Source organism: Hylobates moloch, unplaced genomic scaffold (assembly GCF_009828535.3).
Source record: "Hylobates moloch isolate HMO894 unplaced genomic scaffold, HMol_V3 SCAFFOLD_16, whole genome shotgun sequence".
Taxonomy (NCBI): Eukaryota; Metazoa; Chordata; class Mammalia; order Primates; family Hylobatidae; genus Hylobates; species Hylobates moloch.
The window spans coordinates 61,201,736-61,217,965 of NW_026652291.1; the positions used below are offsets into that span (position 1 = coordinate 61,201,736).

General features: G+C 48.0%; 2 protein-coding genes across 10 annotated transcripts; one reads left to right on the forward strand and one right to left on the reverse strand.

Moving 5' to 3' along the window:
- Window positions 1-101: 101 nt before the first annotated feature.
- GMPR2 (guanosine monophosphate reductase 2) lies at window positions 102-6,594 on the forward strand. Of its 8 annotated transcripts, none has more exons than XM_032180123.2 (10): window positions 102-245; window positions 677-793; window positions 932-1,051; window positions 3,552-3,635; window positions 3,782-3,955; window positions 4,882-4,963; window positions 5,058-5,164; window positions 5,333-5,375; window positions 6,062-6,221; window positions 6,405-6,594. In XM_032180123.2, exons 2-10 carry the CDS (start codon window positions 707-709, stop codon window positions 6,592-6,594), a joined length of 1,047 nt encoding a protein of 348 aa, XP_032036014.1. In that variant the 5' UTR covers window positions 102-245; window positions 677-706. The 8 variants fall into 8 exon arrangements, with proteins under 8 accessions (XP_032036014.1, XP_032036008.1, XP_032036015.1 ...); XM_032180124.2 differs by having other exon boundaries at window positions 216-304; XM_032180122.2 differs by lacking the exon at window positions 102-245 and adding an exon at window positions 327-435.
- On the reverse strand, window positions 4,280-10,672 carry TINF2 (TERF1 interacting nuclear factor 2). Of its 2 annotated transcripts, XM_032180129.2 has the most exons (9): window positions 9,963-10,670; window positions 9,716-9,820; window positions 9,501-9,602; window positions 9,017-9,124; window positions 8,833-8,929; window positions 8,233-8,689; window positions 8,077-8,144; window positions 7,878-7,969; window positions 4,280-7,745 (listed from the first exon to the last, which is right to left on the reverse strand). In XM_032180129.2, exons 1-9 carry the CDS (start codon window positions 10,152-10,154, stop codon window positions 7,611-7,613), a joined length of 1,356 nt encoding a protein of 451 aa, XP_032036020.1. In that variant the 5' UTR covers window positions 10,155-10,670; the 3' UTR covers window positions 4,280-7,610. The 2 variants fall into 2 exon arrangements, with proteins under 2 accessions (XP_032036020.1, XP_032036022.1); XM_032180131.2 differs by lacking the exon at window positions 9,716-9,820 and having other exon boundaries at window positions 9,963-10,672.
- Between the last annotated feature and the right edge of the window lie 5,558 nt (window positions 10,673-16,230).

The following is a 16,230-nucleotide window of genomic DNA, read 5'->3' on the forward strand; positions in this document are numbered from 1 at the left end:
AGCGAAAAGTGGGGGCAGAACGAACTACACCTCCCATTGTGCCAGTAGGCGGTCCCGCCCGTTTCCCCCTGGGAGTTGTAGTCTAACCCCCCTCGGATCCAACATCAACCTCAGTGCGTGAACTCTGTTATCCAGAAGGCCTCGCCCGGCCGCCGCCGAAGCTGGAATTCGTCGGTTAGTAGTTCTCGCCGGCAACTAGAGGAACCTGCTGGCGTGGCCCAGAAGGCTCAGCGGGATTGCACGAGGTTAGTTGCTAAGCAAGGTGGTCTTTGGTCAACTTCCGCCTGGACCAAGGCAACAGGAAGTGAGTACCCCCTATTCCGGAAACTAGTTATAAACCCTCCCCGCCCCCCATCGCCAACATTCCTTCTTTCCCCCAAATCAGCCTCTTGCCCCATTGCTCTTTGCAGGATTGGAAGAAGGAAGTGTAGCTGGGTAAGGAGTGCACCGTCAGGGTCTCTCACAACCCTTTCCCAGCTCTTCTCCCCAACAAACAGTACCTGAGATGGAGCCCTAGGGTAATCGCAGCCACGGGATAGGCCGAGGCGACAGGCTTCAGGGACCACACTTCGACCTTTGCCCGACCTTCCACAACTTAAGCGAAGGGAGGCCGCCAGCCGTAACAGGGCGTTAAAGCCCAGGGGAAGATTGGTCCTTATGACTTCCTGCCTTCCAGCCCTCAGATTCATCGCTACCCCCAGGCGCCATGCCTCATATTGACAACGATGTGAAACTGGACTTCAAGGATGTCCTTTTGAGGCCCAAACGCAGTACCCTTAAGTCTCGAAGTGAGGTGAGAAAGCTTCTCTACTTGCTGTTTCTTGACCCCACGCTCCCGGTGGGCCACAACCAAGAAAGATGCCTGTCCTTGTCCTAATATGGTACGTTTTTTGGATTAATGAAATGCTCAATTTCCTGTTCATATGTGCAGGTGGATCTCACAAGATCCTTTTCATTTCGGAACTCAAAGCAGACATACACTGGGGTTCCCATCATTGCTGCCAATATGGATACTGTGGGCACCTTTGAGATGGCCAAGATTCTCTGTAAGGTAGGGCTTTCCTCATGCCCCATCCCTATTGGTGTCCAGTTAGCCCAGCTGACTGCAGAGGTGTTTGCATCCCCACCCCCATGCCCAGTCAGCTCTCTGGCAGTTAGCAGTCAGGATGCTCTGATTTATGGTTTTTTCCACTACTAAAGCCCTTTATCTGATAAGTTCAAAAGGCCATCTGAATTAGTGAGATTCAAAACTAAGTTTTGCTCCGATATTTCTGATATATGAACAGAATTTTCCCTTTTGTCCTGTTTAGCAGTTTGTACACCTTGCCAACTTTTCCCACCACCCAGGTCACCCCCTCACAGTCACATGCATCCCTTCAGTTATGCGATTGTCCACATTAAGCAGTCACTGTTTTAGTCCAGAAACTACAGTTTAAGCATTCAAAAATCCTAACTAGAAGATCCTAGGAGAAGCAACTTATTAATTTTCTTTAATAAGAACAATTCATTAATAAAAGAATAATTCTGCCATTCTTCTTCTTTTTTTAATCTTCCTCTTCTTTAAGTCCTAGGTTCCTGGGAGTTTCTGGGATGTGCCCCAAATGGGATGTGTTTTTCTTATATACAAGTTGTTCACTTTGAAATGGAAGATGCTGCTCCTGTCAGTACTATTACCTGCCTCTATACTTGTTGCTGAGAAGGTAGAGAGTTATCTGAGCACTCTGAGAATATATGCACTCTGCTGGTTGATCCATGTAGCCCTGGTTGATGAATTCTGCTATTGTTTGTGGCTCCATTAGTCTTAAGGACTTCATATCCTTTTTCTATTTTTGATTGCTGTGTCTTTGTGGAATGTCTTGTCATTTCTTTGAGGTTGATAGTTGCGCAGTTTTATTTTTACTTTATTTTTATTGTCATTCAGTAACTGCTTAGGAATCTTTCTGTTGCCCACTGTCCATCTGCCCTGACCAGTAGAGTTCAGAAATGGTGACTCTGACTGCAGAGTTAACAGACGTGCTGTAATACATGAACCATTTTGGGGACTGTCTTAATGCTTTATGTGGAGCCTGGCTTTCAGTATTGCTGATGAGAGGTAAAGAAATCAGGTTTTAGAGATAAGAGCAAAGTCTTACTGTAATAAAAAGGTTGGATGCAAGCAAACATCTTTTTCTAAGCTTGGTATGTAATCTGATGGGCTCATCATGCCACATTCTGCCAGTATATCTCCAACGTCTGCTGACTTCCTATCCTATAGTGACTTTTCTTTGCTTATCAGTATGTTGATGATAGAGTTGTTGAGAAAGCAGAATTCAATACCAGCTTTAGCTAGATATTGTTGATCTCTGAATACGTATGTAGAGCACTTGCTTGTTGCTAGCTAATACATGACTTCCTTGGGTTTCTTGTCAGTTGCAAGATTTGTGCTGTTTCAGCCAACTGCTGTCTCTTGTCTGTTTGCATGTAGACATGTAAAGCACAAACACTAGCATTCACAACGGCCTTTGAATGCCTTCCTCAAAGTATTGGGATATTGTTTGCAATCTGTTGAGCTAGAGAATATGAGTTTGACGAGTCATTAGATCCTTGAACTTTATTAAAATGGACTGAATGAAACAGATTTTTTAGCTTGATCCATGTCCCCAACTAGGAAATTTGTCCTTTTTTCCATTAGAGATGGAGACAGGGTAGGGTAGCCCCTTATCAGCTTTTATCAACCTTAAGGCATTACCTTTGGTGAGCATCCAGACCTACTGAATTATTGCTGGTAAATGAACGAGAACATAACCAAAAATAGTTTAGTACTAGCTTACCTTAGGAGAGGGGCTGAGTCAGTGCAGAAAAACACAGGCTCCATCCAGCCTCTTCATGGTTCTTTCATGTCTGCTGCCTGTCCCACTGCACCAGCAGCTTGTCACCTTTTAAGTCAGAAGCAGTGAATGTGCTGGCAGATGAAATCCAACCCAGATCACTCAGTACTTTGGTGGGAAATCTGACAAGTACTAGCTTATGGTAAAAAGAAAAAATGATGAGTTCATGTCCTTTGTAGGGACATGGATGAAACTGGAAACCATCATTCTCAGTAAACTATCACAAGGACAAAAAACCAAACACCGCATGTTCTCACTCATAGGTGGGAATTGAACAATGAGAACACATGGACACAGGAAGGGGAACATCACACTCTGGGGACTGTTGTGGGGTGAGGGGAGGGGGGAGGGACAGCATTAGGAGATATACCTAATGCTAAATAACGAGTTAATGGGTGCAGCACACCAGCATGGCACATGGATACATATGTAACAAACCTGCACATTGTGCACATGTACCCTAAAACTTAAAGTATAATAATAATAAAAAAAAAAGAAAAAAAACCCTACTGGTATTTGTAGAGAGAAGAAAGGTTGAACTCAAATCCCAGCTCAACCTAACTTCTTTGACTTGTTTCCTCCCCAACTTCAATCATGTCCTCCCTCAGATAGAATAGGTCTGTTTCTAGAAAAAGACCTTAATAAAGTTTCCCCCCTTTTGATGCTTCTTTGTCTTCTCCCCAGTTCTCTCTCTTCACTGCTGTCCATAAGCACTATAGCCTCGATCAGTGGCAAGAGTTTGCTGGCCAGAATCCTGACTGTCTTGAGGTAACACTGGGCATACCCTGCTCCCTTCCTTATCCCAGTTTTCCAGCAATTATATTTTGGCTTTCTGGGGACCAACACTCACCAATGACCCACTGGCTGCCCACCAGATCATCTCTCATATGCCAATGGCTCTGTTTCTCCCACAGCATCTGGCTGCCAGCTCAGGCACAGGCTCTTCTGACTTTGAGCAGCTGGAACAGATCCTGGAAGCTATTCCCCAGGTGAAGTATATATGCCTGGATGTGGCAAATGGCTACTCTGAACACTTTGTTGAATTTGTAAAAGATGTACGGAAGCGCTTCCCCCAGCACACCATCATGGTATGTTTCTATTATAGTCGGTACCTTTTTATCTTTCCACTTTCCTGCCACTCCGTTTTGCTACATCAGTCCATTTCTCCTCTGCTGCATTATGATATTCCTAGTTCATTTAATCATGATACTGGATGATTATCCATAGTTCTAAGCTGAAAATGTCTATTTGGTCATTGTAGTATCTCTGACCCTTGGTTCATAGACTTTGTAAATCTAGTCCCTGATGTCACTCACCAAACCATGATGGAACATCTGTGCACTGTACATACCTGTGGTACATAGACATCTGCCCACTGAAATGGACACATAATACAGTCACATAAAAAGGGGTCACATGAACAATGATTTATTTTTTTACAAGCTTAGAAGAGTGGCCTTCATTTTCTTCACAGCATTGAGGGGTGTGTCTACTGACCATCAAAAGCCAATACAACTGGTCAAATGGGTCTTTAGCCTACACTACCATGCCTTCTCCCTTTCCCTGAAGCCAGACAGGTTCTATGACAGAATGGCTTAAGGACAGAATATGTTTGGGTCTCTTGAGGAAGGGGAGCTAAATCTACTGTAAATCAGATGTGAGCCTGGTCCAGTAATTCCCTTTGCCTCACTGAAGGCTCCTCCATGCCACTTCATGTGTCCCTGTTGATCATAGCACCTTGTTGCCTTAGAAAAGTGCAGCATGGACCTCAGCTTTACCCTAGGTTCAGTGGTGACATTGGCCACTCACTCCTACCTTGGCTTGGTGTTGGGCGAATGGGTAGGGAGCAGGGTTCTCTAAAGTGTGTAAAAGCCCTCAGAGGGCCCAGTAGAGGGGACCTAGTTATCCTTTCTTTGTAATAATGTTGGAAAGTCATGGTCCATGCTTACTGTAACAATACATGACCTCCTGTTTCTGGCCCTAAGGATGCTGTATTTCAATTGCTCTGTCTCAGGCAGGGAATGTGGTAACAGGAGAGATGGTAGAAGAGCTCATCCTTTCTGGGGCTGACATCATCAAAGTGGGAATTGGGCCAGGTAAGCTGGTTCACTGGGGGGCCACCGGCTACCCCCCTTCAGTGGCAAACACCTGTGGAGCACGTCATTCTCACCCTTGTCATGTTCTTCCTAGGCTCTGTGTGTACTACTCGGAAGAAAACTGGAGTGGGATATCCACAGCTCAGTGCAGTGATGGAGTGTGCAGATGCTGCTCATGGCCTCAAAGGCCACATCATTTCAGTAAGACTCAAGGGCAGGGTAGGGTATGAGCTGGGTTTCTGCAGGGTATGGAGGTGGCAGAGATGGATTAGAATTCCTGGGTTCTTGATGGCTTTGAGTTGGGCTGTTGGGACATCCCTGAGGGCTTGGGAAATCCATGTTGTGTTCATAGTGCTCCTTACTTTGCAGGATGGAGGTTGCAGCTGTCCTGGGGATGTGGCCAAGGCTTTTGGTAAGGAGCTTGAGGGCATGGAAGGATGATTCTATACAAGAGGATGAATCACCTCTGAGGGTCTAGGGTCAGGCTAAGAGAGGCTCAGGAAGTCATTCAGATTCTTTCATAATATGAATTAGTGACTCTGAAGTCTATGGTATCACCTGGGGCAGCCAGCAGGGGACATCTGAGACTCCAAGTGTGGGCCAGGGCCATCTCACCATCTCCTAGATTGCTGCACAGTGCAGACTCCTGAGCCCCAGCCAGACCTAAAAATATTAGGCTCTGAGGAATGGGACAGCACATCTGCATTTTTCATTTTGCACAGCTTCCCAGGAGATCATTACTCCCATTAGAGTTGGGGATCTTTGCTCTTGGGACACATGAAATGAGTCTTATTTAGCTGGGCACAGTAAAATGAAATGACCAGACGATGATGGTAAAAACAGCAAAAGGAGAAAGCAAAAGCCACGCAGGGACTCTCCAGAGGCTCTTCTTTAAATCTTGGGGAAATCATACCCACTGAGGAATAGAGGCCAGGGCAGATCAGGCCTGCATGGACTGTGGGTCAGCTAGGGAAGCTGAACGAGGAAGATGCTGGAATCATTGTCAGGACTGAGAATATGGTGTGAGTTGCTTTTGAGGGTGGCCATGTGAGCACCTTGGCCAGATTAATCTCTTTCCCCCCTCCATGATGGTGGCAGGGGCAGGAGCTGACTTTGTGATGCTGGGTGGCATGCTGGCTGGGCACAGTGAGTCAGGTGGTGAGCTCATCGAGAGGGACGGCAAGAAGTACAAGCTCTTCTATGGAATGAGTTCTGAAATGGCCATGAAGAAGTATGCTGGGGGCGTGGCTGAGTACAGGTATGTATGGAGGCCCAGGAGCTTAGTAATAGTATGGGGGCAGAACTCATGGCTGCTGAGAGGGGGATGGTACAGTTCTCAGGAAAAGCATGGTGAACCGGGGCTCAATGCTAGGGTCTGGGGAAAAGTCCCTGGGCTTAAGGAATCCAGAAGAGAAGATAATAAAGTTTTTCCTACTTTAAGAGCCTCAGAGGGAAAGACAGTGGAAGTTCCTTTTAAAGGAGATGTGGAACATACCATCCGAGACATCCTAGGAGGGATCCGCTCTACATGTACCTATGTGGGAGCAGCTAAGCTCAAAGAGTTGAGCAGGAGAACTACCTTCATTCGAGTCACCCAGCAGGTGAATCCAATCTTCAGTGAGGCATGCTAGACCTGAGCAGTTCTACCCTCCCAAGGCACCAGTACTCTACCATGGGGCATCCCAAGTGGGGTCCTCACCCATCCCAGCTACTGCAGCTCTGTGTTACTTTGTCATTTCCTGTTGTCTCACTCCTGAGGGCTCCTGCAGTAACTCTGTACTTCTCTATCTGCACACACAAAATGCCCAAGGCACTCACTGGGGAGGAAGCAAGGAAGCAAACAGTCTGAGAAAATGATGCAAGAAAATCAAATGAGAATCTGGGGACCCAACATCCTGAAGATTATTAAAAGGAAAAGATGCTGACTGGTACATAAATCTTTTACATGGCCTTGGTCTAGAGGAGGCAGGCTTTTAGAATCATGTTTTGTTAATCTGCTTCACTAAATGGGAACTTCACATATCTAAAAAGCTCTGAAGTGTTTGTATATTTGACATACCTCAATAAAGAGAGAGCTCATTGACTGTAAAGAGATGCTGGGGCTTTCTGTACAAGGCTAGCATCTGGGTGCTGCTGCAGAGTGGGTGGTGGTAGGGTCAGCACTGACCCAGTGGGGTCAAGAACAATGAGTATTATTCCCATGAACTATCTCCATTCTAGTGCCACCACCCCCAGATAATCTGGCAGCATGAGAACTTACAAAGTATATTCTGGCATTAGGACACATATTTCTAGAATACCAAAGGACCTTTCTCTTCCAGGCTGTCAACCCTGCTAACCCTTTTAGGCACAGCTGAACAACACTTAGCAAGGGAAGTAAAAAAAGGCAAAGGGATCCTTCCAGTTTGGAAGGGCCAGTTCTGTTTCTAAGGAATGGCCTATGCTGACCTTATGGAAACCTTAATTCCCCTCCTTCACATCAAGGCAGTATTTTAACAAATCCAAAGTTTAATTATTAAGGATTACAAATATTTTTAGCAGTGTAGTTAGGCAATCCAAGCCTGGACTTCCACTTCATTCCTACTAAACTACTTGCAGAGCTGAGGAGGCAGGAGACAGGCAGAGTACAGAGGGCATTTTAGTTCTATCACAAAGGTCTAGAGCTGTCTCTACAGTCACAGGAAGGAACAGGCATGGCACCGTGGCCAGAAGGGGGTAGGTATTCACAGAGAGTGGGGATCAAGGTGTCAAACTTTGTCTTCTGATAGTTTTCCAGAGATTCCTGTAGAGAAGGGAGCAGGGAGATCCTACCATCTGAAACCATTCCCTGAGCCCTCTGAATTCTGAAGCATATGAATTTCTCAGTCTTGTTTTACCCATCCCCTTCCCCAGCTTTCTGCTCCTTCCTACTCACCTTTCCTTCCCCCTGGCCATTTTCTTCCTCATCAGAGTCTAAAACCAAGTCCCCTATGGTAATGACGGAGCTGCATAGAGATGGAGGACACACTGTAGGAGGGAAACCAGAATCAAACTACTACTTCTAGATGAACACAGGCTCTTGAAAGTCCCCAAGAGAGAAGGCTGTTGATCCAATCCTGACTCAGACTACCTACCTGGCTTCTTGGCCCTAGGAGGTAATAATGATAGTCTCAGGGGGTCCGTGTAGCAATCCAAGCAATTCCTGAGGTGAGAGCAAGCAAAGAGGATAGGATGAAGGGAAGGCAGGCAAAGAATGTGCTCCTAGTAAGAAGCAACTCTGTTCCACTCACTCCTTTTGCTCTGTGGCAGGCAAGTCAACTGGGTTCTCCTTCAGAGCCCTTCCTCCCAGGGTCTGGCATGGACTCTTAGACTTCCCAGTGGAGGCTGCTCTTGTGCTCATGGCTAGGTCTGCTGTGTATATCGCATGTTCTTCCTTGCTCTCAGGCTTAGATATGACCTGGGTTGGTGAGCCGAGATTCCTAAAGGGAAACAGCATGACTGTGGGGCGCTCCTTATGGCCTCCCCTAGTGGAGGCCCATTGGGACTGGACTCTTCGTCGGCCTAGGGGGGCCAGATTGAAGTGTCGGCCAGCTAGAGGTGCTGGGTGCGTCCTTGAAGATGGTCCCTGAGGAAGGCGTGTGCCAGGCTTGGCTTTTGGCAGAGGATTGTGGAGTGCTAGTCTTTGTTGCTGAGGAGGATTCTGTTCCATGGGCTCAGCCAGGTTCACTGAGTCAGTAACAGAGCACTCTGAAAAAGAAAATGAGGCCCCTTATAAAGAGAACAGATAGTAACAGAATAACTGGTTTCTTATGCCCGGAGCCCATGGAACTATTCCAGTGACTGCCTCAAAAGGTCTCAGGCTAAACACTACACCTACAAATTCCTAGTACCTGGGAGTGGCCACCCCATGTCCACACCATATTGTCTCCAGGCAAGAGAAGAGGGGATAGAGGCTCCAGGCTGCATCCAACTCAGCACATCCTGAAGCTGTGGGCAGGGACAGAGGTATGAAGACCACAATTCTTGATACAACCACCCCACACTCTGCCCTTACATGTTTTGCCCCAACGAAACCTGCTGTGCCCGCGGTGTAGGCAGTGCTTTCTCCAGCTGACACAAGTATTCAAAAAGCAACTTTTCCATGGCAGCCAGAAAGGGTTCCCCATACTCTTGTTCAAGTTCCTACAGCGGGGGAGAGTAGGAAGTCAAAAGTGGGTTAGTGGCCAGGCACGGTGGCTCACGCCTGTAATCCTGGCCCTTTGGGAGGCCGAGGTGGGCGGATCACTTGAGGTCAGGAGTTCGAGACCAGCCTGGCCAACATGATGAAACCCCACCTCTACTAAAATACAAAAATTAGCTGGGCATTTGTAATCTCAGATACTCGGGAGGCTGAGGCAGGAGAATCGCTTGAACCCGAGAGGCAGAGGTTGCAGTGAGCCGAGATTGTGCCACTGCACTCCAGCCTGGGCGACAGAGCGAGAGTCCTCAAAAAAAAAAAAAAAAAAAAAGTAGGTTAGAGAAAATAGGAGCCACATAATAGCCTTCAAACCAGTCTCACCTGCAGCTTCGAGGCCAAATCCACAGGAGCCTCTGACAGCTGCTTCACCTGCTGGTAAAAAGTTTCCCGTGCTTCCAAAATCTTCCTCAGATCCTGCTTTGTCTGTTGAGGATACAGAAGACAGAGAAGTCAGCACCAACATCCAGTAGACAGGAGGAGCAACTTTGCTGCACCAAGTGTAACTGGGGTCAGGGCTTGTTCCGGGGATTACTCACAGCCTTGGGATCCCGCACTATAGGTCCAGATTCTGGAAAGTGGTGATTCAGGGCTTTCAGGACTTGGGCCCAAGGCCGGCCCTGCAGGATCAGCTCCACCACCACCTGTACGGTACTGAATTCAGAATCCCTACTTCGGGGCAAGCTGACCTTTTCCAACTAGTCTCATCCCCAAGCTGTAGGCCCTTGTCAGGTGCTCGCATCCCGCCCCTTTCTTTCCCTTTCCAGGTCCTACTTGCTCCAATACCTTGGCCTTTAGGCCCATACAAAGGCGTTCGTGGTGCCGGTAGCGAACCAAGCCAGGGGCAACAGCGCGCAGAGATCGCAGAAACTCCAGTACTCGCGGAAAATGTTCCACGCAGCGTCCGCGCACAACCTGCCAGCTAGCCGCGGCGGCAAAGCGTAGAGCTGCGGGACCGGCCACCGGGGGCGTAGCCATGGTCGGCGGGCTCCGCCCCGAGGCGGTCCCTCCAGGTTCCTCACCCGGATGGGTGAGGCTTTCCGATCACTCCTAGGGGCGGGGCTTCTGGCAACGCCCTGTGGCTCGGCTCTGGGTACCTCGCGATCTGACTCGGCTCCCTTCCATAGGCCCCCAGAATTCTGGGGGAGGGGGTCTTCTGGCTCGGGCTGGAGGAGCCTGAGTGGAGAAGCTGACCGTCTCCAGTGGCACTGGGTCGCTCAGCTTTAAACGCCGCTGCTGTCTCGAGCCCGAGGGTGCCTCACTTCCGGCTCCGCTGCTAGCTTCCCTTGCCCCGGAAAAGGGCGGTAAGAGGGAGCCAATGGGTGGCCACAGAGGGAACTGTGTCGGTGCGTCAGAAGGCCACGCCCCAGCGGAGCTGGAGCTGCCCGCTCCCTGCGCCCTCTGCCGGCTGACATGAGTTGGCCGCTGAAGCTGTTGTGGCCGCTGAGGCTGTTGTGGCCGCTGAGGCTGTTGTGGCCGCTCGTCTGGGTCCTCCCACCCTCCTTCGCGGAGCCGGCGGAGAAGCCCCGTCACTCCCCTGAGGCTCGATTTCCTAGTCTGTAAAACAAGGATCATGCCACCGCCCTTTCCCACTGTCTTCACCCATCGAAATTCAGTTCTTTAAATCCCAGACCCGAGCCGGCGTCTACAAAGCCTTCCCCGCTGCGCGCGTCGCTTCCAGTAGGAATTCGACTGTTCCTTCTATAAAACAGAAGAGGGCGCCCGCCCTTAAAAAATAAAATACAGGCCGGGCGTGGTGGCTTGTGTCTAATCCCAGCGCTTTGAGAGGCCGAGGCAGGAGGGTCACTTGAGCCCAGGAGCTCCAGACAAGCCTGGGCGACATGGTGAAACCCCTTCTCTGCTAAAAATACAAAAATTAGCTGGGCGTGGTGGCAGGCGCCTGTAATCCCAGCTACTCAGGAGGCCAAGGCAGGAGAATCGCTTGAACCCAGTAGACGGGAGGTGGGAGTGAGCCGCTATCTTGCCTCTGCATTCCAGCCTGGGCGACAGAGGGAGAATCCCTGTCAAAAAAAAAAAAAAAAAAAAAAAAAGGAAGAAGAAATAAAATACAGGCTGGGGGCACGGTGACTCACACCTGTAATCCTAGCACTCTGGGAGGCCGATATGGGAGGATCGATCCGCTTGAGCCCAGGAGTTCCAGACCAGACTGGATCACATGGCGAGAACCTGTCTGTATTGAAAATCAAAAAACTAGCGGGGCGTAGTGGCGCGCCTGTAGTCCCAGCTACTTGGGAGGCTGAGGTGGGAGGATTGTTTGAGCCAGGGAGGTTGAGGCTTCAGTGACTGCACTCCAGCCTGAGTGATAGAGTGAGACGGGGACACACACACACACACACACACACACACACACACACACACACACACACAAATTAGTTTCTTGTTTTAGGATTCTGTTGTGCACTGAACTTGTCAGCCCCCTAATGTAATTGACTGCTCTCCTTGACTGTCTCTTTCACAGGCTTCCTGGTGCCTCTCATTTCCTTCAGCAAACACAGAACCTAACACACAGCTTACACTCCTTAATTGTTGGCTGGATTAGTTGCCTGCCTTGACCACTTTACAAGGATTTAGTGAAACTGCTCCGTCTTTAGCCAATGTCTTCCATTCCCAGAGATAATGGTTCATACATCCTTGTCTCCGCCCCGCATCAGTCTCAGCTGATCCGCACCTTCGACTGCCCAAGAAACACCCAGTCCCAAAGTACCCCAAAATGGATATGTGTGAAATTCTAGTTATCTTCCTTTTTTCCTTTATTTATTCCTTCTCTATTCCTTCTCTAATGTTCTTTCTTTCTTATGTAGATCTGAACTTCTGTTGTTTTCCTTTTTTTTTTTTTTTTTTTTTTTTTTGAGGTGGGAAGACAGTCTTGCTCTGTTGCTCAGGGTGGAGTGCAGTGATCTTGGCTCACTGCAACCTCTGCCTCCTGGGCTTAAGTGATCCTCCTGCCTCAGTCTCCAAAGTAGCTGGGGCTACAGGCATGCACCACCATGCTTGGCTTATTTTTTTCTATTTTTTTATAGAGACAAGTCTTTGTTGCCCAGGCTGGTCTCGAATTCCTGGACTCAAGCCATCTTCCAACCTCGGCTTCTCAAAGTGTTGGGATCGCAGGCGTGAGCTACTGCACGCAGTCCCTGGCTAATTTTTTAAAAAATCTTTTTTGGTGGGTGTGGTGGCTCATGCCTGTAATCCCAGAACTTTGGGAGGCTGAAGTGGGAGGATCACTTGAGGCCAGGAGTTTGAGACCAGCCTGGGCAACACAGTGAGACCCTGACTCTACAAAAAAAAAAAAAAAAAAAAAAAGAAAGAAAAATGTGTTTTGTAGAGAAGGGGTCTCTCTGTGTTGCCCAGCCTGGTCTATCTTCGTTTTTTGTTTTTGGTATTTATCCTGCTTGCTGTTCTCGGAGCTTCCTGGATCTGTGTTTTGTGTCTATCATTAATTTGCGGGAAATTCTCAGTCATTATTGCCACATTTCTTTTGTTCCTTTATTTTCTTCTCTGCCATTCTGATTATGTGTATGCTACACTTTCTATAATTGTCCTACAATTCTTGGATATTGTGTTCTTTTTCATTTTTTTTTCTCATTGTATTTCAGCTTTGGAAATTTCTGTTGACATTTCTTCAAGCGCACCATGTTCTTTGGCCATGTCCAGTCTATTGATGAGCCCATCACAGACATTCGTCATTTCTGTTACAGTGGATTTTTTTGTTTGTTTGTTTTTTGAGACAATGTCTCGCTTTGTTGCTCAGGCTGGAGTGCAGTGGCTCAATATCAGCTCACTGCAACCTGTGCCTCCCAAGTTCAAGCAATTCTGGTGCCTCAGCCTCCAAGTAGGTGGGACTACAGGTCGTACACCACCACGCCCGGCTAATTTTTGTTTTAGTAGAGATGGGGTTTTGCCATGTTGCCCAGGCTGGTCTCAAACTCCTGACCTCAAGCGATCCACCTGCCTTGGCCTCCCAAAGTGCTAGGATTACAGGCGTGAGCCACCGTGCCCAGCTGAATTATTCATTTTCAGCTGCTATCTCTGTGTAGCTGACTTCTTGGGAGTCCGAGGCAGGTGGATCACTTGAGCCCAGGAGTTTGAGACCAGCCTGGGCAAAATGGCGAGACCCCCGTCTCTACAAAAAAAAATTGAAAAACTAGCCAGGCATAGATGTGCACACCTGTAGCCCCAGTTACTCAGGAGGCTGACGTAGGAGGATTGCCTGAGCCCAGGAGGTTGAGGTTGCAGTGAGCTGTAATCCAGCCTGGTTGCAATGAATTGCACTCCAGCCTGGGCGACAGAGTGAGAACAGAATGAAATGGATATATTTCAAAATGGCTACTTTCCTTTTCCCCTCTGCCAGAATCATGGGGCAGGAGGTGGGGGAGCAGGGGGTTCTCCAGTTTTCACTGTGGGATCCTGGTAAAACTTGTGGCCATGTGCCATGGCTCACACCTAGGATTGCTTGAGGCTAGGAGTTCAAGACCAGTCTGGGTAACATAGTGAGAACTTGTCTCTACAAAAAAAAAAAACAACCTAAAAGTTAGCCAGGTGACCGGGCGCAGTGGCTCACACCTGTAATCCCAGCAGTTCGGGAGGCTGAGGTGGGTGGATCACAAGGTCAAGAGATCAAGACCATCCTGGCCAACATGGTGAAACCCCGTCTCTACTAAAAATACAAAAATTAGCTGGGCCTGGTGGTGCGTGCCTGTAACCCCAGCTACTCAGGAGGCTGAGGCGGGAGAATCACTTGAACTTGGGAGGCGGAGGTTGCAGTGAGCTGAGATTGCACCACTGCACTCCAGCCTGGTGACAGAGTGAGACTCCATCTCAAAAGAAAAAAAAAAAAAAGCCAGGCATGGTGGTACACACCTGTAGTCCTAGCTAGTTGGGCTGAGGCAGGAGGATTGCTTGAGCCCAGGAGTTGGAGGCTGCAGTAAGCTGTGATTGCACCACTGCATTCCAGCCTGGGCAAAACAAAAACAAGAAACAAAAAATAAAAAACACCAAAAAAAGGGTAGGGTCCCCCCTAAGAATGAGACCTCTAGATTTTGTTTTGTTTTGTTTTTTGAGACAGTCTCACTCTGTCGCCCAGGCTGGAGGGCAGTGTCGTGATCTCAGCTTACTGCAGCCTCAACATCCCCAGACGCAGGTGATCCACCTCAGCCTCCTGAGTAGCTGGCATTACAGGCATGTGCAACCACACCCGGCTACTTTTTGTCTTTTTTGTAGAGATGGGGTTTTGCCATGTTGCCCAAGCTGGTCTCAAACCCTTGAGCTCAGTGATCTGCGTGCCTCAGCCTCACAAAGTGCTGGGATTACAGGCATGAGCCACCATGCCTGGCCACTATAGATTTTTTAGCTCTCAAATTTGTCCACCCTAAGCCTCCAGCTACGAGTCAATTACACTTTAAGTTTTCCTACCCTGGTACTGGCTCCCCAGAAGTTTCTGTTTCTGTTTCTGTTTCTGGGCTTCTGCTGTTAAGTTGTGATTCTCTGTATCTGCCTTTTTGTCTCTCCAGTTTTAGGGGTAGCAGTTTGCCCTGTGCCCTCAATTCTCTGATAGATCCAACAAGAGTTGTTGACTTTCGGTTTGTTCAGCATTTTTCTTTGTGAAGACAGGAGTGAGGACTCCCAAGCTTGTTACAGGCCAGACTAAAAACCAGAGGTCATTATCTTCATTTTTTTTTTTTAGACGGAGTCTCACTCTGTCACCCAGGCTGGAGTGCAACCTCCACCTCCCGGGTTCAAGCAGTTCTCCTGTCTCAGCCTCTCGAGTAGCTGGGATTACAGGCATGTGCCACCATGCCTGGCTATTTTTTTTTTTTTTTTTTGTATTTTTAGTAGAGACTGGGTTTCACCATATTGGCCAGGCTGCTCTCGAACTCCTGACCTGGTGATCCACCCGCCTTGGCCTCCCAAAGTGCTGGGATTATAGGCGTGAGCCACCATGCCTGGTCTATCTTCCCTTTTATAATATGGTCTTCCTCCTGGGCTTCGAATTTCTGTGCATGGCACCTCTCTTCATGGCACCCATGAGTCAGAAACACAGGCCACCACCCTTATCTCTGCCCTCCCTCCTCTCCAAATTGAATCTATTACCAAGTCTAATCAGTTCTATTTCCTATACAACGTTCAAACCCACCCCCTTTTTTTTCATTTGTACTGCTTCTACCCTAATTCAGGTTCTCCTGTCTCTCATCCCAAGAGAACTCTAGTCTTCCTACCTCCAGCCCAACCCCTCTAATTTCTTTTCTATGTTGCTTTCATCATGAATGATGTGAAATACAAAACTGATCATATCATCCCTAATTGAAAGCTCCCCCTTACTTTCAGAAGAAAGTCCAAACTCCTAAATATGGCAAAAGGATTTTTAATGAACTGGCCCAAGCTTACCTCTTCAGGCACATCCCTTGCCACTTTGTACTCATCGTGCACCCATATGACAGTCCTCATCCAGCTGTCTGCATTTTCCAAACATACCGTGTTGTCTCACATGTCTGTGCTTTACACGTGTTGGGTGATTCCCCTGTCCTTTGCCTCTTGGACTTGACTTTTTCTCATCTTTCATGGGTCATCTGGTAATCACCTTCATGAAGCCTTTCTGTATCAGCCCAGGCAGAATCACAGTTCTCTGGGCCCCTCAGCATCCTGAACATCCCTCTACTACCATGCAGAACCTATCTCATAAGGTTGTTGTAAGGATTAAATGAATTCATAAATATAAAGTGCTTGGAGCCTGGCTCCTGGTAAGTGTGACATATGCATTTACTGTATTTAGAATGTTTGTATGTCTGTCACCCCCACTGGACAGGAGCACCTTAAGGGAAGGGCTTGTTTCTTCTTGTGCATGTTACACTACTGATGCCTCAAGGTGTGCACCTTGTTCATGTGTTTACAGCTAGTAGGAACAGCTCAATTTTAGCTCTCTTTTTCCTGTCCCATGAGACCTTTGTCTTGAAAGCCTTCTAAACTTAAAGGTTCAAGAAGACAGGCCTTCAGGACCAGAATATCAGGTACATGATCTCATGGCTACTGCTAGCCCAAG